We start from the raw sequence: 25,433 nt of genomic DNA, 5'->3' as shown, positions 1-25,433 counted from the left end.
CACACCAAAAGGAGACACAACGTCTGCAGCACCCGTGGGCCATTAGAGACAAAATGCCTGTTGTCTGCAATCGCTGCTCAGCACCCAGACACGCAGAAATGAGTTTTAGGCTAAAAGTATTAATTTTTTTAAAACTTCACTGGTTTAATGAAAATGGTTTCTGGGGATTACTATCCATCTCCACAGGAGAAACTACCCTCAGGTCGTGCCAGGAGCCCTCCTCAGAGCTCGGGTTTTGTTCTGCTGCTCTTAGTGGTGTGACTTGGGATGTTGGCAGCACAGCGGAAGCTGAGGTTGTCGGAAGCTGAGTCTGGTGTGTTCCCCATCCTGGGAAAGATACCCAGTTAGCAGTCCTGCATGGTTAGTGCTCAGACTGGCGAATGCACCCTGTGTAACATGCTCCCACTTACCTAAGTTTTAGAAAGGCATTTAATTATAAATACTTGATGGAAAACAAATTATTTGAGAAGCAATTAGGAATGAATTTATAGCACTAGAATTTTTAGCAGTATCTGTAGAGTGTTTTCCTAAATACTCCTCAACAAATCTAGATAGGAACAGCCAAACAATGTAACCCCTTCTTATATAGCTGAAAGAGAAACCACAAGCAGTGCTGGCACTGACCTGGTAGTGATGCAAGCCCGGTGGTTTGCAGACCCATCCACAGTGTCGATCCATGAGGCCCCTCTCAGCGCACGCATCGCCTCAGCATGTGGCTGGGGAGGGCCTGGTGGTTTGTACTGTGAGGCCGTCCACTCCCAGGTGTTCCCCAGCAGGTCATAGATTCCTGAGACAGAAGGTTCCCACAGAATCATCGCTGTTGATCTCTAAGATCATGAAGTCCAACTCCACTCCACCCCATCATGCCCATTGGCCACATCCCGCTGTGCCACATCTACACATATTAGGATTATGGGGTTGCAAAAACACTTCTGTGCAGGGGGAGAGGGGACTTTAACATCCCAGAAAGATCCCAGCAGAACAAGAAGCTCCTCACTGTACTGCTAACCAGCCCCTAGCAGCAGCTGGACCTTCAACAACTGTCTTATCTTAAATGTCCCTACCATTTTCCCCCCCCAGGAGGGAATGGCATTTGCTGCCCCTCCAGCATGCCTGGGATTTTCAAATAAATCACATGGAAATGCAGAATAACTGCCTGCTAATGGGCATGGGATGGCACAGTGAAGTGCTCCAGCTGTACATCAGCTGCAGTAACAACACTTTCACTGAGCTCACTCACACTATCAAGATGCTGATGAGATCCCATTTCACATTTGAAACTCTGCTACAACTACAGAGTTTATAATTAGTGTTGAATGGTGAGTAGATTGTCCCCAAAGAGCTGGGCAGTGACGCCTCTTCATACCATAATTGTTCTGAGGTGAGAATGCTGCCACCGGGGACACACCGTGATAGCCATCCTCAGCCCTGTCCCCCCTTGGGAAGTCACCCTGGGTGAGGAAAGATGACATTAAGCAAAGACCCATTGCAGAGAAGAAAACTCCTGCTTCTTACAAAAAAAATTTATGAAGCCTAATTACACTTAAACAATGGAAATAACTCTTCACTGCAGATTAACTTGGCACATTGCATTTGTGTCCAAGAGAGAAGATCAACCATTTCAAGTTATCCTAGGGGAAAAATAATCATCTCTGCAAAAAAAAACAACAACAACAACAAACGTGTGATTTTTTGGGAGAAGTGAAATCCCAGTGTCCCAGGGGCACCGGGCTCCGTCTGCTCCCTTGGGAACACTGTGGACAACCCCAGGAGCTCTCCAGTACCTCACTACCAAGTCCTAGGCACCCAAGCTGATCACTGCCCAATGGGACCAGGACAGCTGGTGTGAGCTCACCTGCCACAGATTGGTCCGGTTTGGCTGGAACTTGTTTCCCCAGGGATACAGCCTCTCTGTTGAAGAAGAATAGAGCAGTTATCCAAGGATCCTCTCATTTGTTGTGGCTGCTATTTTCTGCTCAGCTTAGGATGCTCCTGTACACCCACCAAATGGCATTTAGTGCTTTGCTGAGGGAAGCACATTAAACTACCATTTATCCCATTTATTTCCAGGTTGAAATGGTTCCTTCCAACTCATGATAGAAAGCCACTGGATGTGAGCAGGGAGGGTGAGCCTACGTACGCTCCAGCCCTCCTCGGGCAGCAAACTCCCACTCCTCCTCAGTTGGGAGCCTTTTCCCCTTCCAACTGCAGAATGCCTGCGCGTCGTTCCAGCTCACGTGCAGCACTGGGTTGTCCAGTCTGTCTGCAATGCCAGAGCCAGGACCTGCAGGCTGTAAATTGCAGTGATCTTCATCAGTTTCATTAATCATCAAAAAAGAGAAAAAGGATAGAACAGAGCAAGATAGGGAACGTGCACAGAGGAACCAGAATTGCTATTTCCTGCTTGGTTTTAAGAAAGAACTCACCACCATGCCTGATTCACACCCACCTGTCGCCAAAAAGCTTTCTCAACTGGCAGCCACCAAGGAGCAGACTGGGAAAAGAAGTGACATTGGATTAAAGCTGTACTGTCGTCCCCCCCCCACCCAAATACCCTTCAGTCGTCCTACAACATGGGAAGAGGAAGATGTTAGTTTGGGAACTGTCTGATCCGGGTTATTGTGAATCACAGAATAATTAAGGTTGGAAAAGACCTCTTAGATCCCCAAGCCCACTCCAACATGCCCATTAAACACATCCCTCAGTGCCACATCTGCACAGTTCTGGAGCATCTCCAGGGAGGGGGACTCCACTCTCCTTGGGCAATCACCACCTCCCCCACCACTGAGCTGCCCCCATGATGCCACCCACGCCCATTGAAACCTCTTAATCTCCCTCCAGGCTTCAGATTTACCTCCAGTTTTTGGGTGACTTTTTTTTTCAGCTCTTCTGATACGAAATCCTCAAAGACAAAACTCCAGCCAAACGCTTCTGCTTCAGTTTTATATTTCCTTTCTCTAACAAACTCCCTGGCACAAACACAACACGCTCAGACACCTGAGGCAGAGTGCTCCAAGAGCTGCACCAGCAGCCCCGTGACAGCAGCTCACCTGAAGTCCCTGTTGGTGACAGGGAACTTGTCAATAGCAAAGGGCTTCACTGTCACCTCCCGGATGGGTCCCTCCTCATCTCTGCTCTGCGTGGAGCTGGAGCCCATCTGGAACTTCCCCCCGGCAGCTGTACCATGTGCTCATCGTTTCCAAACGCTGAAAGTGAAGCAGTCAATACAAACATTAATGGGTAAACCTAGACGCACAACAAAGCATTCCAAATTTGCAAAAAAAAAAAAAAAAAAAAAAAAGCCACTTTATATGCTGCATACACACTGCAATGTAACAAGCGACTGCAATTAGCATTTATATGGTTGTGCTTCTGCAGGGGGATGCAGGAAGCCAGGCAGCGGTGCGAGCGAAGCTGCAGCGCTCTCGGCTCACCCAGCAGAGCACAGCTGCAGCCCAGCACGCAGCAGCAAAGCAGCGCCGCTCTGTGCATCGCCCTGGGAACAAAGCCCAGCAGCACCAGCAGCGCCAAGAGCAAAATGCATCAGCGGCGGAAAACCGCAGGGCTCTGACCCAGAAGGGCTTCAGGCTGGGGAAATGTTTCCGGGGGGAAGGGATGCACTTCCCCCACGCCACGCCTGCTGCATGTGCTTTATAATTATGGCACACATGCTTTTTCTTTTTAAAGAAAAGGGATACTTGCATGTGAATTTTTGCTATTTCACCTCCGCATATGAAAAGCCTCCTATTACCCGGGCTACTGACAAAACCACACCACCAGATGTGCTTCATGTGCACATCTGGAGTTTTAAAAAGGTTGCTCGTTCCAGTCATGCAGCCCTGACATAAAACAAAGCTGATACAGAGCACTGAAAGGAAGAAAACGAACCGCCTTCAGCCCTGCTATAGGACTGCAGGGGATCTGCCTTCCCTGGGGTCGTTCCCTTTCTCAGCCCCACCTTCAGGGCAGCAGCTCTGACCGCTCCCACCCTGCACCAGAACAGCACTGCTCCCCATTAGCACCACAGGGCTTGGACCCCCAGCCCTACTAACGTTGCTCCACAGCAGCAAGGTGCTGCAGGGATTTCAGCACTTGTGAGGGTACGAATACAGGATGGACACAACCCAACATCTCCTTTCCTCATACTGGGAATATAAATATAAGCAAGATAAACATTCTGACTCCCCAGCCTGGTAACGCCAACAAGATGAGGACTGGACAAAAATCACATAGGACAGCAGTAGCCTTCTTGTGCTGCACACATTCAACTCCCTGCTTGCTAGGCTTTGTCTGAACACAGCACTCTGCCTGCATCTCCTGCAGCGTCCACAGCCTCTACTTACAAGCAGAAAGCATTAAGCTACCACCTATGGCAAGGAAGACAACATGCAACACATTTCAGATCTTTCCGGAGGCGCGTAAACTAAAAAGATTTGTGAGCAAGAGAAAAACAAATTATTGGCATCATCTACCTGAACGAGATGCTTTGCACTAATTCCAACAAACCCCAGCACTCCAGAAGCAGCGTCCTGAGCAGGACTTTTATGACTCTACCCTGTACCCCAAGAACTGGAATCAATCACAAAGCCCAACTGCAGATCCAGCAAGCAGAAAACACAAATCCAAAACCGTCCTCAAAATGCTGAACAAAGTTCAAGGCTTTGGTCCACAGAATGGTAAGTATTCAATAACTGACACAGAAAGCACAGAACATAACAGTTTATTGGGTAAAAAGGACAGCAACTTCAGTTGTACACTTCAGAGAAATTAAAAATAAATAACTGATTTTTTAGAACCGAGTATTTCCATAGTTGCTAATATTTTCAGTGGCCGCGTTTACCAAAGAGGTGCTGCTAGTTACAGCAGTGACTTCCACTGCTGGGAAAATCCACCGTGGCTCAAAAAAGCACTTTCAAGTGGATTTCTTGAAGGCATTCTGGAGGGCACTACTGGAGCTGACCACCACCACCAACAGCAGATTCAATTCAGCCTTTCAGAGACGACATTCCAGCTCGCATAATTTCATCCACCAAAAGAATGTTGCTAGCAATCACCGTGCTGGAAATAGTAAATAAATAGTTAGAATGTTTGTTTTGGCACAAACAACTCAGCTTTATTCCTACACTGCAAGTCAGCTTTCTTCTAATAGAGATTCCTTCATTCCACCCACATTATGTTACCAATCTTGTCAACCAGCCACCCATTACTATTTGAAGTGAAAACACCACAGCACTTACCACGAATGAAGCAGTTGCTTTTTGACATTGTAATTGTCCCAGATTCCAGCTGCTGCAGCTACCATTGGCTCACCTAGGAAAGAGGCACAACAATCTTTAAACAACCAATCTGCGTAATTCAAGGGAAGAGATCCTGCTGCTTAACATCTCTATTTACTTTCTGTGTACAAAGTGCACACGGTGCATTTAAGCATTACAAGTAATAGCACACCTGCCAAGGCATTCTGTATTGCCTCCTTCCATGAAAAGCTGAGCTTCCTGCAGTAAGAGCAAACTTATGCTTCACAGAGCGGGTCCGTGATACATTTGGCCTCCTAGAAACACTCCTCTCTCAGCAGCATTGTTTTGCTGCTCTGTATTTACTGCCAAGCTGATTTTATGAGATTCTATGGTTTTAGAAAACTCTTACCAGTGTTCAAGTCAACTCCAATGAGCTGCCCAGATTCTGTGTGTTCTGCCTGAACTTTCACCAGTGTTTCCTGGGGATCGTAACCAGAGTTCTGAGCGAGAACCTTTGAGACAAAAACATTACTTCCCATTAATGTAAAGAGATCTCCTGCAGAAAATGCTAAGATCCTAGCGTGCTTTAGAGTCCCTTTATTCTGGAGGTCTTCATACCTTAGGAATGATGAGGAGAGCATCAGCAAAAGCTTGAACTCCAAGTTGGGCTCTTCCTTTTACACTGGGTTTATGCTTAACAAGAGCATTAGCTACTGCCACTTCCAGTGCACCTGCCCCTGGAATCACACATCCTACAAGGCAAAGCAGTAATAGTGAGACTTCACAATAAGAATTTACTCCAATCTGAAGAGCTAACTTATACAAGTCATCAGTTTTGAGGAGAGTTGTAGCTGAAACTTACCATCCTCAATGGCATTTTTAACAGCACGCAGACCATCTCTTACTGCATCCTTTATTTGTGTAAGTGTATGCTTATTTGGTCCCCTGATCAACAGGGTAACAGAGCGAGGGTTGTCACACTTCTCAATGAAGGTGTACTTCTCTTCTCCCTATAAACAGCATTAGTTATTCACCTTACATATTTTAAGCAAACATAAAAAAAATACTGGGCACTTTCAGATTCAGTTCTGAGTAACACCCCAAGAAGTGATGAGAAGCAAAGTCTAGTAGAAAGAACCCAGCAGAATCTTATTCTCATGTTCTTAACTTCGTGATACTAAAATATGGATCTATCAATAGGAATAAGCAACACGACAAGAACAAATATCAAGATGGACAGTAGGATTTAAAATCTCATCAGCATTTATTCATACGGCTTATTCTAAGAGCTGTATTGCAAGGAAACACCATGCAAAGTCACATCAATACAAAAGAAAAATTGGGGCCAAGCAATACCAGAAGCATTTAACTTGGCTTCAACTAAAAGCCTAGCTGTACTCACCAGTGTGTACTCATAGACAAGACCTGCATGTCCCAGACAGTCAGGAGTGAGATCCTCCACAGAGTTCATAGCAGTACCACCACATGCAAGGGTCAGTCTGAAAGAGTTCATTTACTGCTTAGCAATTCTCTTCTATTAAGTGAAATCTGAAGTCACCAACACGAACTGCAGTACTTCAGCATACAAAATACTATGGGCTGTGGGCTTGCAACAGTTTTGTTTCTTTTTATAAGAAAACTCTTCACTAAAAACAAACAAAAAACCCTACAGAATTAAGCCTCTCCAGAAGAGGCATCTACTCTTGGAGCACAGACAGCTTCCACTCCTACGTCACTCCTTGTACTGAACTGCCTACTTCACAGTTTGTATAAATTACACTGAGTTACTCTAGTAACATTTAGACTGAAGATGACTTTTTGCTGACAGCCTTTATAAGCTGATTCAAACCAGATCTGACTCACTGTGCAGTCTGGGAGAGCAAGCCATTTACCCCTTCTCTCCCTAGAAGCATACCTTTCCATGTTCCTCCTTTTAGCTCTGCGCAAAGCAACAATTCCTTCTTTTGCAAGTGCGTCCAAGGAAAATGGGTCAATTCCCTAGAAACAAAGAAAGGGACTGTCAAGATAAGAAAATAAAGAAACAAATCCCCCCTCAGACTGACACTATTAAGTTCTTCCTCAGGACTCAAAGAAATCTCAGGAAGGAACTGCACGTGTGTAATCATAAGTTCATCAACCTCAACTGAGTTATTTGCATCCAAAGCACTGTACTGACTGAGTCAAGCAGCACCAGGCTTGCCAAGAAAGCCAACATTTCTGGTTGTTTTTCCAACTTAGTTATACTCTTTATCTCACCTTCTGGTTAATCACAATAAATCCTTTATCTGAATCACCACAAACTCTTCTTTTCAAGTCTATGATTTTGCTCACTCTGTCTTCAATGAACTTCCTTTCTGCTTTCACTAGTTTCTCTCTCTCTTCTGCACTTTTGTAGAAGAACCCAGCGCTCACCTCTCTGGAGAGAAAAAAAAAAAGCAGTAAGAAAATTAGCTGTCCTCTGTGTTGTAGAAATAAGCGGTTCAAGGAAGAAGGAATCCTTTCAGTAATGTTCTAAAAATTAATACGCAGATTTTATTTCAGTTACTAATTTCCTCTGCTTCCATTTTCTGGAAAAGGGAAGCTTCACCTTTTCCACCCAAACTTCTACACTATCTGCCACGCTCCAGAAGAGCATCTGTGTGGCCTTTCCGGTACTTGTTTAAGCACACCTTAGAGGAATTGAAGAACAGAAAATTCCTGTGTCTTACATGCTGGTGCTGTGTACTCACGTTTTCTCATATTCTAAAGATACATTGCAAGTAAGAATATAGGCATCTTCCACCCTTTTCTTCATGTCAGGATGGCGAGCACCATGATCCAAAACCAGCCCCCTGATCAGCCTGAAAGATCAATGAGCATTTTGTGTGTCAAGATAGTCAGAAGCAAGCACTTAATGGAAGCATACACTGTTCAAGATAACTAACAGTGCAGTCAGTCTAGTATGAATTGCCTATGAATTTATGTTAGAAGCAAAGAATGATCTTGTATCCCACTTCCAAGGGCATGCCCACTCACATATAAAAGCATGCCAGAGTGTAAACTGGGAATTTATTCTGGCATAGTGTCTGACTGCAATAGCTACTGAAGAAAGCTAGCGCAGAATTCGTCCATGCCACTGTGAAATATAAGGGCATGAAGAACACCCAGTGAGGCAGCTGCAACCCAGTTTTCAGGTACTGATCACTACTGTCTCACAGAAGTTGAAAACATATTAAGCATACTCAAGACACAGACATTACCACATGGTTATAAAGCAAACAACTGTGTCCATCCACAGCAAAGCAGAAGTCTGAGCCAGCGTTACTCTTTGCTATTCAAAAACCTTGTCAGGATGTCAAGTTTAGTGACTGGGAAACTTATGCTGTCGAGATCACTCATGGCCAAAGCTTTTATTTCTGTCTTTCTTTCATGTCCTCCCTAATGACTTTTCCAACAGCAGCTCTGAGACACCCAAGTTCTTTCAAAAGAAAAAAAAAAACAGCACAAAACCCCAAACACACACACAAAAAACCAACCCAGGCTACTCCAGTATCAGGATACCATTAAACTGAAGCTTGAGGAGACTGGTTACTTACGTGGTGTCAGTTTCTGATTTATGCTTCATCTCCATGATCTCTACCATGTGAAGGTCAATAGGTTCACCTGGTTTTCTGACCGCCAAAACAGAATCTACTACAGCCTGAAATAGAGGAGGGGGGGAATCCCCAAAAGGGCCATCAGACTCTAAAGTGCAAGCTCTTTCTATCCGCTCTTCACCAAAGGAATAACGCCAGCAGCTTAAAACCTGGAGCACAACACACAAAAAGGGGATGAAGATGCATGGACACTTGCCTCTGTTAAGATGTCAGCAAGTTCAGTATGAACTTTAGTACGAAGGGACGTTTTGGCAACATCTATAAGCGTCTCCCTGTCCATTTCCTTGGTTACTTTGACCTGCTCCAAGACTTCAAGTGCCTTTTCCTTTGCGATCTCAAATCCTTCTGCTACTATTCTAGGGTGTAAGCCCTAATGCAAGAAAAGAAGGGACATAATCAGACAACAGTACGATAAAATAGTGCTTTCCCTGTATGTACAACAGAGAGCATACGTGCTACAGTGATAAGAAAATGTACTGTCCTTCTGAATACATATAAAAGGAATGCCAATCCTTCCAATGCAGAGGAAAAGCACAGGTTATTCTAGCACAGAATTAAGACCAAGGGAACTATAAAGCACACTTGGGTGTTCACTGTGCAATATGAATGCCTATTCTCCAACTTATACTACCAAAACATCTACTATCATGGAGCATTTCCTCGTTAGCATGCAGATAAGAAATGTTTTCATTCAAACAAAGCAGTCAGAGATAACAGCATGAATCAGGCACAACGTTATTAAAAGCTACAGTATAAATAAGCAGAACAAGTCTTAGGTCCTCTTTCTCCATTTTATAAGTTCTGACACACTCATTTTAAGCAGAAAGACGTATCTGATTTTCATATTTTTGAGCACCAACCACACAACAAAAATCCAAAGCTGAACAGTCTCAGGTGAAGCTTTTTTACTTGCCCATCTACAAAAGAAATGCTGCACACATACCTCAGAAATATAGAGATCTGCCTGCTTCAGCAGCTCTCCAATGATTAAGACATTTGAGGTGGTACCATCTCCAGTGATGTCATCCTGTGCTGTTGCTACTTTTGCTATCAAGGAGGCTGTGGGGTGCTGTATTTGCTAAACAAAAATAAGAAATTGAATAGTAAGCCTTACTGCACTGGTACAAGTAGCAAGTAATCTAAAACCAGCTAACCAAGATTTTTAATGAATAGATGATGGTTTCAATGATTCCTGGCAGTTCAGCTGGTTTCAACACATAATTCCACTTAACAACAGAAGAAACTTAGACTTTGACAGTAAATTTCTTGAACTAATCTGTATAATACGGTCTTTTTTTTCCCCCGGGGACTCAAACAGCGACAGTACCTCAGAGAATGGCAGGGAGCTGTGCAGGGGAGAGTGTTAGGAAGTTCCTTACCAGAGGGTGGTGGGCACAAAACAGGCTCCCCATAGAGCAGCCAATTCAGCCTAACCTTCCACCACACACACGGTGCCACATCCCACACAAAGGCAGTCGGCCCCCAACCCCCACAGCCCCTCACAGGGACGTCCACAAGCAGGCTCCGCACCCCCCGGACCCCCCTCCTCCAACAGCTCACCATTTCCTGCAGCAGCACGTTGCCATCTTTGGTCAGCTTGATGTCTCCGGCCCCCGACACCAGCCTGCGGGCGGCACAAAGCGGGTGAGCGGGCCTCCGAACGGCCTTCCCCGATCCCAAGCCCACCGCCCGTCCCACTCCCGCCCTCCGCCTCCGCTCCCCGCCGCGCGGCCCCGTTCTCCCCTCAGGCCCCAACGGCCGCCCGCGCGCTGAGGCGCATGGCGGGAAGGCCCGGCCCGCCCTCTGAGGCAGCCGCGTGGAGGTTCCTCACATCTTCATGGTGCCCTTAGGGCCCAGGTTGGTCCGTAGCACGTCCTGCAGCCCTCGAGCCGCGCTGATATTCACTGCCAGGGCGGCCTGGGCGCGAGCCACCTCGGCTTTGGGGTTGAGGGCCTTCACCGCCATGGCTGCCGCTCCACGCTAGGCCGGGCCGGGCCGGGATGGGGCGGGAACGAAGCGAGCCGCGCCTCCCCGCCCGCCCCTTCTAGAACACTCCGGACGGCGTGCACTCCCAGTGGCCCGTAGGCTGCCAAAACGCAGCGCCATTGGCTGAGCGGCCTGTCGCTCTGCCCGGAAGCTCCCGCCCTCTCGCTGAGGGGCTGCCGGGAAGCGACGGTTGGGAGGCGGGCGGTGACGGGGGGAGCTGAGTTGAGTTCTCGGCTCTGTCCGCTGCAGCGAGGGGATGAATGTGTGAATGAGGCTTTTGAACGTGCTGAGATCCTTGGTCATTCTTATCCCACGCACTCATAGAGTCATGTAATCATTCAGATTGGAAAAGAGCTCTCAGATCCCCAAGTCCAAGCCCACCGCACCGTGCCCACAGCCCTCAGTGCCACATCTCCATGGCTCTGAACGCCTGTGGTGACTCCCCCGCCTGTCTCATGTGACAGATATCCATGTTCACAGAACCGTGAGAATCAATAATTAAACACACCAATTTAACCTTAGGTTGATAGAGTTAACAGTTAAGCGGGATGGATTAATAATCGAAGTGGTTCTTGGTCAAAATCCAGAACTGAGGTTAATCATCTTACCTACCTCATCTTACCTAACAAGGCAGCAGCTCCCTCAGCCCAGCACCCTTGCAGCCACCACAGCACAGCCCATGTACCTTCTAAGGCTCTGAATGCTCTGCAAGTCTTTAATGTGGGGGAAAAGCTCTCCCCAAGCAATGCTGAGACCTGTGGAAGTAAAAGACAGCATTAAAGTTAAGGCATCCTGGTTGAGTGCTGGAAGCATTTAGCTTACAGGGCCAGTCCCTGAGGTTGCACAGTGTACGCATCATAACGGCTTTGAGCTCCCAAAAGGCAGAAAATGGATAGTTGTACTTGAGAGCTGCTGCCTGGACTCCTTACACACACCACAGATTGCACCGTGTTGCCCCATCCAGCCCTATGCCCTCATACACCTGCCTGCAGCACCTGGGGTGGCTGGCAATACCAGGCCCGATGCAACTCTTATTCCATTTGGTAATGAAAGTGCCTGCCTCCAAAATAATGGATAGCGCAGAATAAATCCCCACACACCTTCCCACAGTTGGCAGCTCGATTCTGAAGAGGTTCTGCAATCCAATGCATTGATGCTGAGCAATGCAATGGGCCATTGCTGTTTCCATGCTGCTTCCAGTAGTGAACACTAAGCTAAGATAGCAAACTCCAATCTACTAGTAGTAAACCCTAATTGTTGGGTATGATTTTGTACCCAATTTGTACAGTTCTGGGGGAGCTTGACTGAAATGCTCAGTGAGGGTCAAGTGTAAGGACAGGCTCACCAGCCCTGATGATGTTGGCAGTAGAGTATGGCACCTGCAGGTAACCTGCTCTGCTGTTTTGGGTGAGGATCTCAGGTTTCTGGGCAAAGCACCAGGCATGGCCCATCATTCAGACTGGCAGGTTTGGAGGGGACAGATGCTAGTATGCCTGGGTTTCTGATTTTTACATGTTTTAGATAGAGTTGATGTTTGAGCACCATATACTGCAAATCTGGAGCCTTTTTGGTTGGCAGAGCAGGGTGCACCTCCTGTGAAATATTTTAATGCTGATTCTTTAGGATGGAGGCTGCTTTTCTTTCTTCCTTTCTTTCTCTTTTTTTCTCTTTCTTTTTTCTTTTTTTTTTTTTTTTTTCTTTTTTTTTCCCCTGCTGCTGTAATCATTAAAAATAAACATTGAACATTGCAAAATGCAGGAAATTACACTTGGTATTTCATAACTGGGCTCCGGAATTCTCCTGTTAATGTTTATTCTTCACTTTTGCTGGGATGCTACCAGCCTGCTGAAAGCAAAAACAAAACCACCCAGCCCTGAGAGGCAGCACTGCTGATATTTAGAGTGCATAGCCTCAGCGCCCAGTTAGAACACCTGAATTCCCAGCACTACCCCAATTTCTAGAGCACAAACTCAAAACACAAACATTTTGCTATTCTTTCTTTGGTTTGTAATTTTTTTTTGGCCAAAATCCTTTCTCCAGGCTGTTCTCAGTAGAGGGCAGCCTTGTCAAACCCATAAGCAGAGCAGCAGGCACGGTGTATTTTACGTTTTCCCTATTGCTGTTCTGTGACCTGCATGGGTGATGTCCTGTGGAAAGCAGGAATCTTCCATCCTACACACCTGCAATGTGTAGGGCTGGCTGCTGACACTTCAGGTTCACGGTCTCCACATTTTGAACAGATGGAGAGGTTCTGTATGTGCTGAATCCATATAAGCCATGCTGTTAACTCCTGAGCATCCTCTCTGTGCATCCAGTCAGATCTTTCTGTGGTTCTTTCCTTGGTCATGTCTGCAGGTAGTTTATGTTACAGTATAATAACATTTCTCATTAGCATTTTCACAGCAAATGCCCACTTTGCTGCATGTTTCAGAAATCACTACAAGCTTTTATGCACTTTTCAGTCTTTTCATTGTGGTTGTTGAGCTGTTCTGCTTACTTGTTTTTAATGCATAGCAAAAATGCAGGGCAGAGGCTTACAAGGCCTAAATTGTCCTTTGGAATCACTGGAGCTGCAACAAATTACACCGGTTTAGAATTGTTAACATGATATCTAAGTGAATTAAATCCAACAGTTCTGTTAAATTAAGCCAAGTAGAGGGAATATCCAACATGAAGTCCCCAGTGGTGATTCTCACAAGTGAAATAACACACTGCTTATCTTAGCAGAAAGTAAAAGCAGTGTTCTTCCATCCTTATCAAGATCTGTTTTTATTTAACCTTATTTACAGAAACAACTTCTAAATCTGTTTAAAACACACTGTAAAGGACCAAACACAACAGCAAACACATCACCAGTTTTCTGCAAAGGCGCTTGGCACCAGCGCGTCCTGATGTGAGAAGTTACTGATAGATACTTACATTGACAAATGTTCATACAAGTACTAAGAACATTCGAAAAAACATGAAGGCATGGGCAGAGAAGCACAGAAAGGGGGTATTGATTCAGTTCATGCTCATAAGATTGAAGAAAATAATGCCAGAATTGCAAAAGAGATCATGCATAGAAAGTGACCGGTGTATCCAGCGGTGCAGAACAATCTTTCCAGATGGGTAGCAGTCATAAGACTCCTATCACAAACAAATAAAAGCAGCTAAATCAGCACTCTGGCTTTCTTGACCTTGAAACAAGTGACTGGCTTCATACTTGTGGCTTGGCAGCCTCCTGTTTGCTAACTGGTGCCCACAGCCATGTTTGCAGAAAGCCCTTCTGCATGATGCCAAAGCACACGCACAGACAGGTTGTGCAGTTTTTCAATTGCTTTTGACAACATTTTATCTGGGTAAACAAAACAGAGCCTTCTTGCAAAGCAGATTTAAACTTGCCTTCAAAACTCACAATGAATTTTTCAGATTTTTTTTGTGTGTAATAACGCATACTCTGATTTGCTGTCGATTAACAACTTAAATGCAATATTGCCATTTTAATGCACAAAATCTTTCATCTGCAGTGAAAGAAAGCCATATCCCACGCCTCTGATTGCATGGCAAGAGAAACTCCTGACCGCCGCCTGGCAGAGCCCCTCCTCGGCTCTCGTCCCTCGTCCTGCTCTGCGGAGGTACGCGTGTTTGCTCAGACCTGCCTTGCTTTGTGCACAGGCTGGCAGCAAGTCAGCTCCCCATCATGTTGTGCACTGCCTGCTCCCTGCCAAGCCATGCCTACCCATGCTGGGAGTGCCCCGAACTGGGCCCGAGCGGCTCCTCCCCCGACGCAGGCAAGGTTACACCTCTTCCTTACGCCTGTCAGCGAACAGCTGGACTTCTCTGGTTACATGTGTGCAACCATTTAAAAAAAACATCCAGGCCGGCTTACTCAGCAGATTATAGAGTGATTTACAAAATGCGGCTTTCTTCCAGATCAGCCCGTGCCGTTGCATTTATGTGACTGAAGGTCTCAGCTGATCCGTTCTTTTCTTGTGCAGCCAAGAGGTTTGCAGCAGCAGCAGCAGCCACGGCCAGTACCATACTGTAAGTCATGGGGAACATTTTTTTTCTCTCAATTTGGAAGGGGTTGGCATTTGGTGTATTCAGTTCCATGACACTTAACATATTTTTCTCGCACAGACAGTGAACTGTATCTCTTAGGCTGGGGCTGTGTGCTGCTCAGCAAGATGTAGCAGTGTGGTGCCTGCTTTATAGCAGGAGCATGAATGAATGATGCAATCATGCAGGGGGGAAGCATCATCATTTTGGCAGGAAAGGCAAGAGGAGATTGGAGAGCTGGGAGATGTCTATCAACATCCAGCAGGTTCCCTCCAGCCCTTTTCAACTACCTTTTAAAATGTGCTTCAATAAATATGTTGTTAGGCATTGCTGTACAGATATCAGTATACAGCTGCTAACAACCCATCTCTTGACTTGCATACAGGTTGCTGATACTACCTTTAAAATCTGAACATAAAATCTGGAAGTTAGAAGCAGCTTCAGTGAGCTTAAGCACTGAATCTTTCTATTTTCATATCGAAAACTACAGAAACTTCAAATTCTGGATGAGTTGAACTTTTAAAATACTTGCAGGAATACACAGCAACAATTTGCTTAAGTATAGCTAATGTGTTTCAATTTATAATCTCTCATCTTAAGCTTTCAGAACACAGTGCTAATACTGAGAATTAAACCTCAACATAACAAAAATGTATTACCATTCTACTCCCATTTTACAGACGTAGGACTGTGAAGGACTAACAGTGAAGGACTAACAGATTTGTTTAAACTACTACCATGGAAGCTCTGCTGTGGATATTCTCATGAACAGAATCATACCTGGGGTGGGAAAGGTCCTAAGAAAAATTTCAAGAACAAGCTTCTCTGATTCTCATACTCTAAGCAGCAGTTTCCCATCAGTGCAACGGGAACAGTTTTATGTGGTTGCATTTCTGTTAATTTCAGTGCATGTTCAATGCAACATTACTCTGCTTGAGAACGTATCGCACAGTGACTTTGTTCTCATCCAAACCAGTGAGACTGACTTCACTGGTGCCAGGAAAACAACTCTGGGCAAAGTGAGAACAAAATTGGTCTTCTTGTGCACCCGTAGCTCAAGTGCTCATGCTCAGTTTTAAATGTGAAAGTGAATCAGAATCACAAACATTGTTTGCACACTGAGGATATTCCTGAATGATCCTTTAAAAAAGATATTTTAAGTAGTATTTCATCAAGATCTACTTACTCTTCATTTTTTCCCACAGCAGTAGGTGTGAATGTAATACAAAGTGCCAGTGTGACAGCAATTCTGAAAGCTAACAGGTGGAGACACATTGGATATGTTAAGATCTCATCAAATTCTCGTCAAAGTGCAGCTGCCACAGAACACGCAGAATTCTGAGTGTCACTGCAGGTTCCTTTTCCAATACAGCTAGCAGATACTGTAGATGTTCCAGCTTTTCACAGTGTGGCACATGCCCTTCTTTGACCGGTCAGCAAACAGAAAAGATTACAGTTGTTTTCCTTTAGCATGTGCTCTTACATAATTGTTAGGCCTGCTTCTGTGACTCCACCCTCCCTGTTACGAAAGAGATCCTATTTCTTGTGGAAATGCCAGTTTTTTTCCAAGTGTTCTAATGCAGTCTGGAAGCACGGAGATCTCATGGAAATGCCATTTTCCCTTTTGATTTCCTTTCTGTCCATTTGCATCTCAACTTTCATCCTACCTCTTTCCCTTTGTCACTCTTTTTTTACACCTTCTCTAGCTTTTTCTTTGTCCATTGCTTTGTCTCTTTCCAATTTTCTTCCTTCATCTTTTCCCCACTATATTTTATTATCAAACCTGTTGAAATGTTTGCTGCAGGGATACTTTTCCAGCATGGAAATAATAGAATAGAAATAGATTTCCTATTTGAAATACAATGGCTGAATGTGCAGAGATTTTCTACCCAACTTTTTTTTTCATACAGAGACAGAACTCCTAAGTTGTGGGAATTTCTTTTTTCTTACCATCTCATACAAAAGCATTGATGCATCTAAGCAATCAGATGGTCTGTGTTTCAGATTAACTGAATCTCTCCCATCCACAGAGGCCCATAACACTCTGGAATTAAAAGTTGTTATTCCTTTTACTAAATCCTTTAGAGATTTGCCCATGGAGAAGTTTTGCAGAACTTCAATTCTCTTTCCTTGCGTTTCCAGATGACACCTACCTGTAGATAAGAATCACAGAATATCTTGACTTGGAGACCCACAAGGACCATCGAGTCCTGCTCCTGGCTCCGTGCAGGACCACCCAAAAATCAGACTGCATGACCACCCAAAAATCAGACTGCATGACCAAAAGTGTTGTTCAGACTCTTTTTGAGCTCCAGTGACTTCCCTTGCCACATGAGCTACTGTGTCTGTCCTTACTTCCCTTGCAAAGTTACCTGGTGCTGAATTCTAGGCAGTTGCCTGGTCAATGCCATGGAAGAATGGCATGGAAAATTCTGAAAACAAAGAAAGGAGCAGACCCTCTTCTACCTGTACTTCCCTTACTCCTGGGCCTGTTGCTCAATCACAACTAGCCTTGCCTTATGCTCTCATTTACATTTAGGCCTGGGAAGAAAATTTCACAAGTCACTGAATTAGGCATGTTAGTGTTTGGAGTGGCATTTGCTAACCTCTGGAGGTGATGGGCAGCCCTAGAGCTTTGCCGACCACAGCAGAAGCACTTTATTTCACTCCAAGCTAACAACCTTTAACTCCTAATATTTGTTTTTCTCACGAGCAAGACTCCCTGCAATAGCAGAAACTTCCCCAAATGTTCTCCTCTTTGATCCAGTATGAACTTCACCATTTTACAGTTGATCACAAGGTCTCCAACTTAAATTCACTGAGTTACTATGTCAGGTCATCACATATACTGGTCTTTTAGGTACCAATTAAAGGCTTTTTATCTCTCACAAGCAAGATGATACATTTGCCACAAATGAGCCTGCATTTTCTAGGACTCAATGCCTACCTTCAGTTGAACATAGGAGGATTTTGGCAAGTCATACACCAAGGGAGATCAGGAACTATTGCTCCGTTCTGCATTTCAAAAACACAATTCTTCCATTACAATTTGACATTTTTAGGCATTATAAACCATAGCCTGAAACTCTTTTGGAAGAGTCATTGTGCAGAACAAAAAGAAGACAGAGTTAATTCCAGCCACAGTTTTGTGTATGTATCCATCGAAGTGAGGCTCACAGCAGTGTTTTCATCATTGTAAGGAATATTTAGAGGAGAATTAAGTATGAGAAATGGGGTAGCAGGGAGAAGGAAAAGTTAGTGTCTCCTCCTTCCTCCTCCCAGCGTGTGTCTAACTATAACATTTTTATCAGATTAAAATTGTGAAGACGTTTCCAAAAATATATTTCAAGTTCTCACCAAGGAATCACATAACAGTGCTGTCACCACGCAGCCATATTGCATCATAATATGGTAATGTTGCAGTGCACCCTCAGGTTAGCATGAGGCAATGTGACTGCTTTGCATAATAAGGAATCAGTGTTGGAATAACATGACGCAAATGTCACACAACAGTGATGCAACAAGTTTGTCCAGTAGAGCAAATCCTGAAAATTGGCACCAAACCCATGGCTAAATTCTTTGTAATTTCCAGTAAGCTGGAAAAAAAAACACAAGCCACTAATGACATGCTATTTAAAAAATGTTAGTGCACAAGTAGATGCAAATGGCTGCCAAGCCCTGCCCTGAAGTCAAAGCCCTCCTGCTCAGGAAATCAAAATCCTCCACTGAAAGTACAGAGCTGTGCTGTGGAGTCAATGTCAAACCAAGGCTAATGCAAAGTAAACTTGAAATTCACATTTCACGTGTCCACCTGCTGCCAGGTGTTAGCTCAGAACCAGTCTCTGTCCAAGAGAACACGTGTCACTAAAGAGATTGCTTTCTCTTACATCATGTTGATGGCCCATAATAGTTTTTCTTATATGTACAGTGCTATAAATGCAGCAAATAATTCTCTAGTGAATGAAGCTTTTAAGGCTAGATCAGTTTTACAATATGTCTGTGCAGGAAACAGCTCCAATGCGCCAAGAACAGAGACCTGTCAAACTATGGGCTGAGTGATATCTGCTCTCCAAATCTCACTCACACCTGCAAGACAAAGGAACATTAAGGAAGAAACAGCATCACCTCGGCAGTCTTGTGCAAAAGCCACAAACCCGCTTTGGTGATCAGAGCCGTGTTCAGACCACAAAACTCAATAGCTAGAAGACCTTTTTAAGCAGTCCTGTTTCATGGCTTTGCCTTTAATCTGTCACATGACTTGCTGTCTTTTGTTTCTTTCTTTTCCATATTTAACACTGGTATCTACCTGGTAAACTGAGATTAACTTACAAATGTGGTTCTTAGCTCTACACAACAGGTTTCTCTCCTAAGGTTCGGTTGCTTAATTTTACAGACTTTTATTTTACCTTTCAGTGAGGGACTGAGCAGTTAGCTCGGTTTGATCCCAAGTTTCTAAACAGTAGTTAATGCATTGGTCCTTGGTTAAGCAGTGTGTTCTAATGTTGATTTGTGCACCTAAGAACTTAATAAAAATGAAACCTTTAGGAGTTAGCCCAACAATAGTAGTGCAGATTGAACAGCAGCTTTTAATCTGAACACCCCAAAGCACTTGGTCAACCACTTCTGCCTTATGCAGGAAAAAGACCATCATCTACAACCAGGCCTAGTGGGAATAAAAGCAAAGGCTTCTATTTGCTGCTTTGACCACTAGCTATTGAGCTGTGACCTCTCAGTAGGCACACAAAAGTCACGTCAGGAAACAGCACCGATGCTTACCATTGGTGATCCCTAGATGACTCCTGTCTGATGGTGAGCTACTTCAGTACTGTTCAGTTCTCAGGCTCTTCCACAGCAAGATACGTAGCAACCAGTCCCCTATTTTCACTGGATATCTTTTGTGTGCAAAAGATGAAGTTGGACAAAAAGGGAAAAAAAAAAAGTTTTGTGGAAACTTGTGCGTGTAAGAGCTCTCATCATGAAAACTCACACGATAGATAGGAGGAAAATAAATTAGATTGAGGAGGAATAAATCAATATGACATGCTGTTAAAGCTATTTCTCCTCTAACTCAGAAAAAAGAAAGAATCTGCCACCCAGGTCATTTATACATGAAGTCTGCACGAAATCTAGGAGATCAGAAGAGAGAATCAAACTGAACTTCAACAAAAATCTGGAAATGGGATAGATCGAAAGTTGTGTGTAAATGTGCAGATTGGTAAATAGTGAGGTCCACACAGCAATCCCTTATGAAAGCATAAAGCACAAGATTGGTAGAGTTGACTAAAAATATTCTGAATAACACCTTGAGCTTCTCATCTGCAGAAGTGCTCAATACCTTCAAGTGAACAGATGTAAAAAGGTAGAAAATAAACCTTTGTCAGGTATTGTTATGGAAAAAGTTGTGGTTGTAGGCTTTGGGAACTTCATTGAACCCCTTAAGGTATCGCCACATTATATTAATTGAGACAGAAAAGAATTGAAATCTTCATGATTTAGGGACTACCACTCACTGATGTATTTAAGGAGCAACTAATGTGACACAGCACATGGGATCTGATGAGAAATCAAGATCCATTTGAGTAGCTGAGGCAAGAAAAGAGAATTTTGAGTCATGCACAGTAGTTGGCAATCTGATGGTTCAGCAAATGCCAAGTATTACAGCCTTGAACCCGTAATGAACATCAATGGGCTGAACCTGCTGAGAGCAAATCAGCAGCTGTCCACAGCTCCACAGCCCACCTATAACGTAAATTGAACATCAGTAGGTAGCAACAGCAGAGAGCAAATCAGCAGCTGAGCCAGACCTCCACCACTGTTCACACTTTGATAAAAGCTGGCTAGGAGGCTGTGCTCGACCCTTCTCGCCACCACCAGATCAGTCGCTCCAATGGCTCAAGACGGAGTCCTGTACTGTGACTCACAGAAAGAATGTATCTTATCTTCTTACAGTAAGAAGGTTCCTAAAAGGATGGCGTCCCTTTTGGAGATGAAAGAAATCTTCCGCAACGCTGATGCAGTATGCTTTGATGTGGACAGTACAGTCATCAGGGAAGAAGGCATCGATGAGCTTGCGAAGTTCTGCGGAGTTGGAGATGCTGTTGCAGAGATGTATGTATATTTGCTGTTTACTTCACACGAACAGTGGTAAAAAGTAAGCATGGATAAGGTTGAGCATAATGAAATAACACTATTTTTTTTAAATTGTGAAGCCATTCAACAAGACCATAGTAAAATTTTCTGAAGTACATTTCTTTGACATACCAGCATGAGGTGTCATTGTTAAATCTGGCTAAGTTCTAGTAGGACCTTACTATGAGATGGAGGAGAGGGGACAACTCTCTTCACCTCTTTGAGGCTGATGTTTCCACTGAAAATTGCAGCAAAAGTCCTGTTAATTTCAGAGACATCAGTCAGCCTGCAGTTTAGGAACAGTGTTTCCAATGGTTCACGTTGCACTCACAGAGAGAATCAGTTTTCCTTTGTGCCACTGGGTCTTACAAGAGTCTGATCTGTGGAGCTCTTCCACCAGTGATTACTACCAACCTTTTCAGTGTACCAGTCTTGTCCTCTAAAACATAGGTAGCATGGCATAACTAGAACTAATGAGCTCTTAACTTATTCCTTGACAGTGCTGTTAAGCTAAATCCTTGGGAGAAGCCTCAACTTGTTAAGTGTCACTGATCTGTTGTGTTTGGATCTCAATTCAGGACCCGCAGAGCTATGGGTGGCACTGTGACATTCAAAGCAGCTTTAACGGCACGACTAGGACTCATACGGCCCTCCTATGAACAAGTGCAAAAGTTAATATCTGACAATCCACCTCAGCTAACACCAGGAATACGGTAAGAAAAAACTGCAATAGCCTAATGGATTAGTATTCTAAAAATGCATAGAATATATCAACAAAATTCTGTGATATTAGTGAGGCTTTAATGATTAAAAAAAATCATGAAGGGCAAATACATACTTAAATATCATCATATATATATATAATACATACTTATATTCACCTTTGGGTTTAGAATAAACATTAATTAATTCATCTGGAAAGGTTTTTCTTGCTATTCAGATTGTTTCAAACAACTGAAAATGTTTCCTTTACTATGAATTCCAGCCATAGCTGTAAATCTAAATTCTTTTTGGCACATACAGTAGGTTTAAGACAACACTGTGCTTGTATTTTCTCCTTAAAATGAAGTACTTGCTCAGCTTTTTCTGTAGAAGGCATAGCTAGATGTAACCACAAAGGGAACATTGTTTCTGTGTTTAGAATCACATGATTTTCCTTTTCACTCCTTCCCTTTCTTCCTCCCTCTCTGGGTAGCCTCTTTTAAGCCTCCACTTTGCTTTCCAGTATTTAGCATTTCTTCTGTTACTACTATCATTTCTATTACTTAGATCACTGTATGCTTATCTTCCTGCCTCTACAGCCAGCTTTTGTAAAACTTTTAATTGCCCTTAAGTCCCACTGACATTAATCGGGTCTGAAAACTTTTCATTCTGTAATTCTTCTGGTGCCTTCTATTACACAGAGTATTTGGGTAAGCAATTCTGAGTTAGACAATGTTTGCACTTCTCACACTTCTTAGCCCAATTCTGCATTTTTGTGCAGTGGCTTTATGTCCTCTACATTCTCTGCTCTTTTTCAGTACCAACGATGTTTTTTTTTTTCTTGCTAGTTTTATAATTAGCTTCAGAAAACAATGTGTACTGGATCTGGTCTCATTTGTTCAGAGGAATAAACATGAACAATGTGAAAGCATAAAGGAAACATCTCTAGGCAGTGCTTGTTTCTGAGCAACTAAATACCTGTTTGCCTCTAGACAAGATGGTTTTGCTCAGCTCTTTTCCAGCACAAACTTGAGCTGGAGCTGGAAAGCAGCATACACCCTAAGTAAAGTGGATTAACAAAATATATGGATAGCCTTGTTTAGAAAAGATGTATTTTGGCTTTCTTGGTATCCCTTTACACCTAGATGCTGCCTGGCTCTCACACTTGGTGACTTTCTTTCTTCCCAGGGAGCTGGTGAACAGGCTTCATCAACGAGGGGTACAGGTCTTCCTGGTCTCCGGGGGGTTTCAGAGCATCGTGGAGCACGTGGCCTTACAGCTGAACATTCCAACAGCAAATGTTTTTGCGAACAGGCTGAAGTTTTACTTTAATGGTGAGATTCCCCTAACAGCTATTTTCTCTATTAATTAGTGCCATTTTTTTGTGTTCAAGCTGTCAAATATTATGCTACAGATATTGTCCACACTGAATTGCCGTGTTACCAATCCAGCCAGCTCCAAGTCTAAGTCTGTCTCTAAGTAGGAAAATTACAAGTCTTCCCCCAAAAACACGAGTTTAAGTCATTTTTCAGATAAATGAAATAGAGCAGTACTTTTAAATTGCAACTTGTGCCAAAGTTAAAAAGCATTACAGTTGCTGACAGCAGAATTTCATTCTCTCTCACTCTTTCAAGTTTAAAGAGCTTATTACACTTACCTGCTTTCAGAAGCAAACTTCACTTTCAGTGAGTTTGAGGTATGTATGGTGACCAGCGAACTTAACTTTAGTGCAGCTGCTCTGGACTTTAAGCTAGTGTAATCAAGCAGAACTGTGGTTAGTGTGGTTGATTCTTACTTAAGTAAGAGTGTTTTATACACTGTTCATACATCATACTGGATGTTTCAAATGTTTAGACCAGAATGACTGGATCAGAGTGACTGGGAATGGATTTGACACACTACCATGTAGGGTTTCTACTTTTGTCCTAGCATTTCTGCTCACTGAAGACGTAGGTAAAATACTGATTTTTATGCTTACCTTCTGATTACTTCTCTGGAATGCTGATTGTGAAGCTTACAGGACTGCATGTAATTAGCTGCATTCTGAGGAAAACACCGTAGGCATTTATCTTTCTGCACTGACATGAAAATATGCTGTGTGTCTCACTTGTCCTTCTACTGTTCTAGGAGAATATGCAGGATTTGATGAAACACAACCAACAGCTGAATCAGGGGGGAAAGGAAAGGTTATCACTCATCTGAAAGAACAGTTCCACTTTAAGAAAGTAGTTATGATTGGAGATGGAGCTACAGACATGGAAGCCTGTCCTCCTGCTGTAAGTATTAAAAAAAGTGCAGCTTAAATTCCTTATTGGACTTCAAGGAAGAGCTGCAGCACTTCAGGAATCTGTGTAGGCAGTTTTCTCTAGAAAAGCTTCATCGTGCAATGTCTGGTTTCTCTCATCTGAAACTCAGTAAATGTTCTGTTCTCTAAGCCAGGGTGCTGGCTTTGTCCAAGAGAACTGCATAAAGGCTAGCAACTTGTTGCAAATCAAGCTGATATCATGTCTGCCTTTCCCACCTACACTGCCAGAGTGTTTGCCTCCACACAGGGCTCTGTACAGAGATTCTATCACTATCAAGATCCCACTTCTGAACACTAATAAATGGTGCTAAGTATGAAGATCTGACACAGATCTGATGCACAATTTACTTGATACCAGCTTAGCAACAGAGTTCACCTCACTGCAAAGTGATGATACCTTTGAAGATAGCCCTATCTCAGGGATGGAATAAAAATAGCTAACTAGAAAAACAGCTTTTATAAGTGGTCATTTCAGAGACGAGAGATCCTAATTGTGTCTCATCTCAGGCACCTTTCTCTACAAAAAAAATACCCCAGTGCCCCTGGTTTGCTAGTGTTAGGGGCAGATATCCTTGTGCACAGGAACAAACTCTGAGAGCTATTGCTGATGTGACTTATGGCAGCAGGTCCCTTAGCATTAAGTATGTCCGTGATCAAAGGAGCTTATTATTTGCTTAATGTTTTCTACCCGAATGCAAAAAAGCAGCAGTGGAAATTTTAAACATTATTTTCACTGCAGTTGGTTTTCTAAAATCTAGAAAGATGAGTGTTCATGGTTAATGATTGAAATCATGGTTAATGTTTACTTTTGGTATCTATGAAATGAGGTAAACAGAGTTAAGATAAACAGAATAGGGCTAACTGTGAGATGCTGCATGCATGTTCACAATGTTAACTCATTCTTGAATAGTAAGGCCCTGTGTTGCATCACAGCCACATCAGATTTTCAGCACAAATCTCAGATCTGGACAATCTGGAAGTTACTGTTGCTGTTGGAACAAAACTCTAATAACCAAAGTAGCATGAAATTAGATGTTAATGAAGTTCCTGTTCTTAAATATAGAAATGAACGTGCCAAGTAAAATAGGGGAAGAGGTGGGGAAGAACGCTAATTTTAAAATACAATCTTATAAACAAATTTAATTGCTGAAATGCTTCATACCTTAAGCAGGACTGCAATAATATATGTGCCCATTCTTTGTGTTTTGAAGGACTGCTTCATTGGATTTGGAGGAAATGTAATCAGAAAGCAAGTAAAGGAGAAAGCCAAATGGTACATTACTCATTTTGATGAACTGCTAAAGGAACTGGAAGAACGATAAATTATACAGTAAAATAATATATTTAACAGCTGTAAGACATCTATAAAATGCAATTAAACATATATTTGTTTGCAAA

General features: G+C 43.4%; 3 protein-coding genes and 2 non-coding genes across 5 annotated transcripts; 1 reads left to right on the top strand and 4 right to left on the bottom strand.

Moving 5' to 3' along the window:
* Positions 1 to 123: 123 nt before the first annotated feature.
* Positions 124 to 3,606, bottom strand: SUMF2 (sulfatase modifying factor 2). The gene is given in 10 exon segments (XM_003211733.5): positions 124 to 327; positions 625 to 787; positions 1,367 to 1,451; positions 1,856 to 1,911; positions 2,141 to 2,291; positions 2,450 to 2,494; positions 2,855 to 2,969; positions 3,051 to 3,165; positions 3,168 to 3,206; positions 3,435 to 3,606. Coding segments are annotated over 10 exon segments (933 nt in total). The 5' UTR covers positions 3,493 to 3,606; the 3' UTR covers positions 124 to 221.
* Positions 3,607 to 4,704: 1,098 nt separating this feature from the next.
* CCT6A (chaperonin containing TCP1 subunit 6A) lies at positions 4,705 to 10,900 on the bottom strand. The gene is made up of 14 exons (XM_003211732.4): positions 10,704 to 10,900; positions 10,433 to 10,496; positions 9,816 to 9,950; positions 9,069 to 9,242; positions 8,813 to 8,916; positions 7,967 to 8,077; positions 7,494 to 7,653; positions 7,153 to 7,235; positions 6,640 to 6,736; positions 6,100 to 6,247; positions 5,856 to 5,989; positions 5,647 to 5,749; positions 5,238 to 5,310; positions 4,705 to 5,058 (listed from the first exon to the last, which is right to left on the bottom strand). Exons 1-14 carry the CDS (start codon positions 10,835 to 10,837, stop codon positions 4,986 to 4,988), a joined length of 1,593 nt encoding a protein of 530 aa, XP_003211780.3. The 5' UTR covers positions 10,838 to 10,900; the 3' UTR covers positions 4,705 to 4,985.
* Positions 8,220 to 8,350, bottom strand: LOC116217366 (small nucleolar RNA SNORA15). Its single transcript, XR_004161823.1, has one exon. It is a non-coding gene; the product is annotated as a small nucleolar RNA SNORA15 (small nucleolar RNA).
* Positions 9,342 to 9,473, bottom strand: LOC116217367 (small nucleolar RNA SNORA22). The gene has a single exon (XR_004161824.1). It is a non-coding gene; the product is annotated as a small nucleolar RNA SNORA22 (small nucleolar RNA).
* Positions 10,901 to 20,748: 9,848 nt separating the features above from the next.
* PSPH (phosphoserine phosphatase) lies at positions 20,749 to 25,433 on the top strand. Its single transcript, XM_010721744.4, has 5 exons — positions 20,749 to 21,007; positions 21,607 to 21,741; positions 22,919 to 23,064; positions 23,858 to 24,006; positions 25,247 to 25,433. Exons 1-5 carry the CDS (start codon positions 20,787 to 20,789, stop codon positions 25,355 to 25,357), a joined length of 762 nt encoding a protein of 253 aa, XP_010720046.1. The 5' UTR covers positions 20,749 to 20,786; the 3' UTR covers positions 25,358 to 25,433.

The sequence above is a fragment of the Meleagris gallopavo genome, chromosome 21, assembly GCF_905368555.1.
Source record: "Meleagris gallopavo chromosome 21, MGAL_WU_HG_1.1, whole genome shotgun sequence".
NCBI lineage: Eukaryota > Metazoa > Chordata > Aves > Galliformes > Phasianidae > Meleagris > Meleagris gallopavo.
The sequence above is the reverse complement of the archived record's forward strand: the minus strand, read 5'-3'. Positions and strand labels throughout refer to the sequence as shown.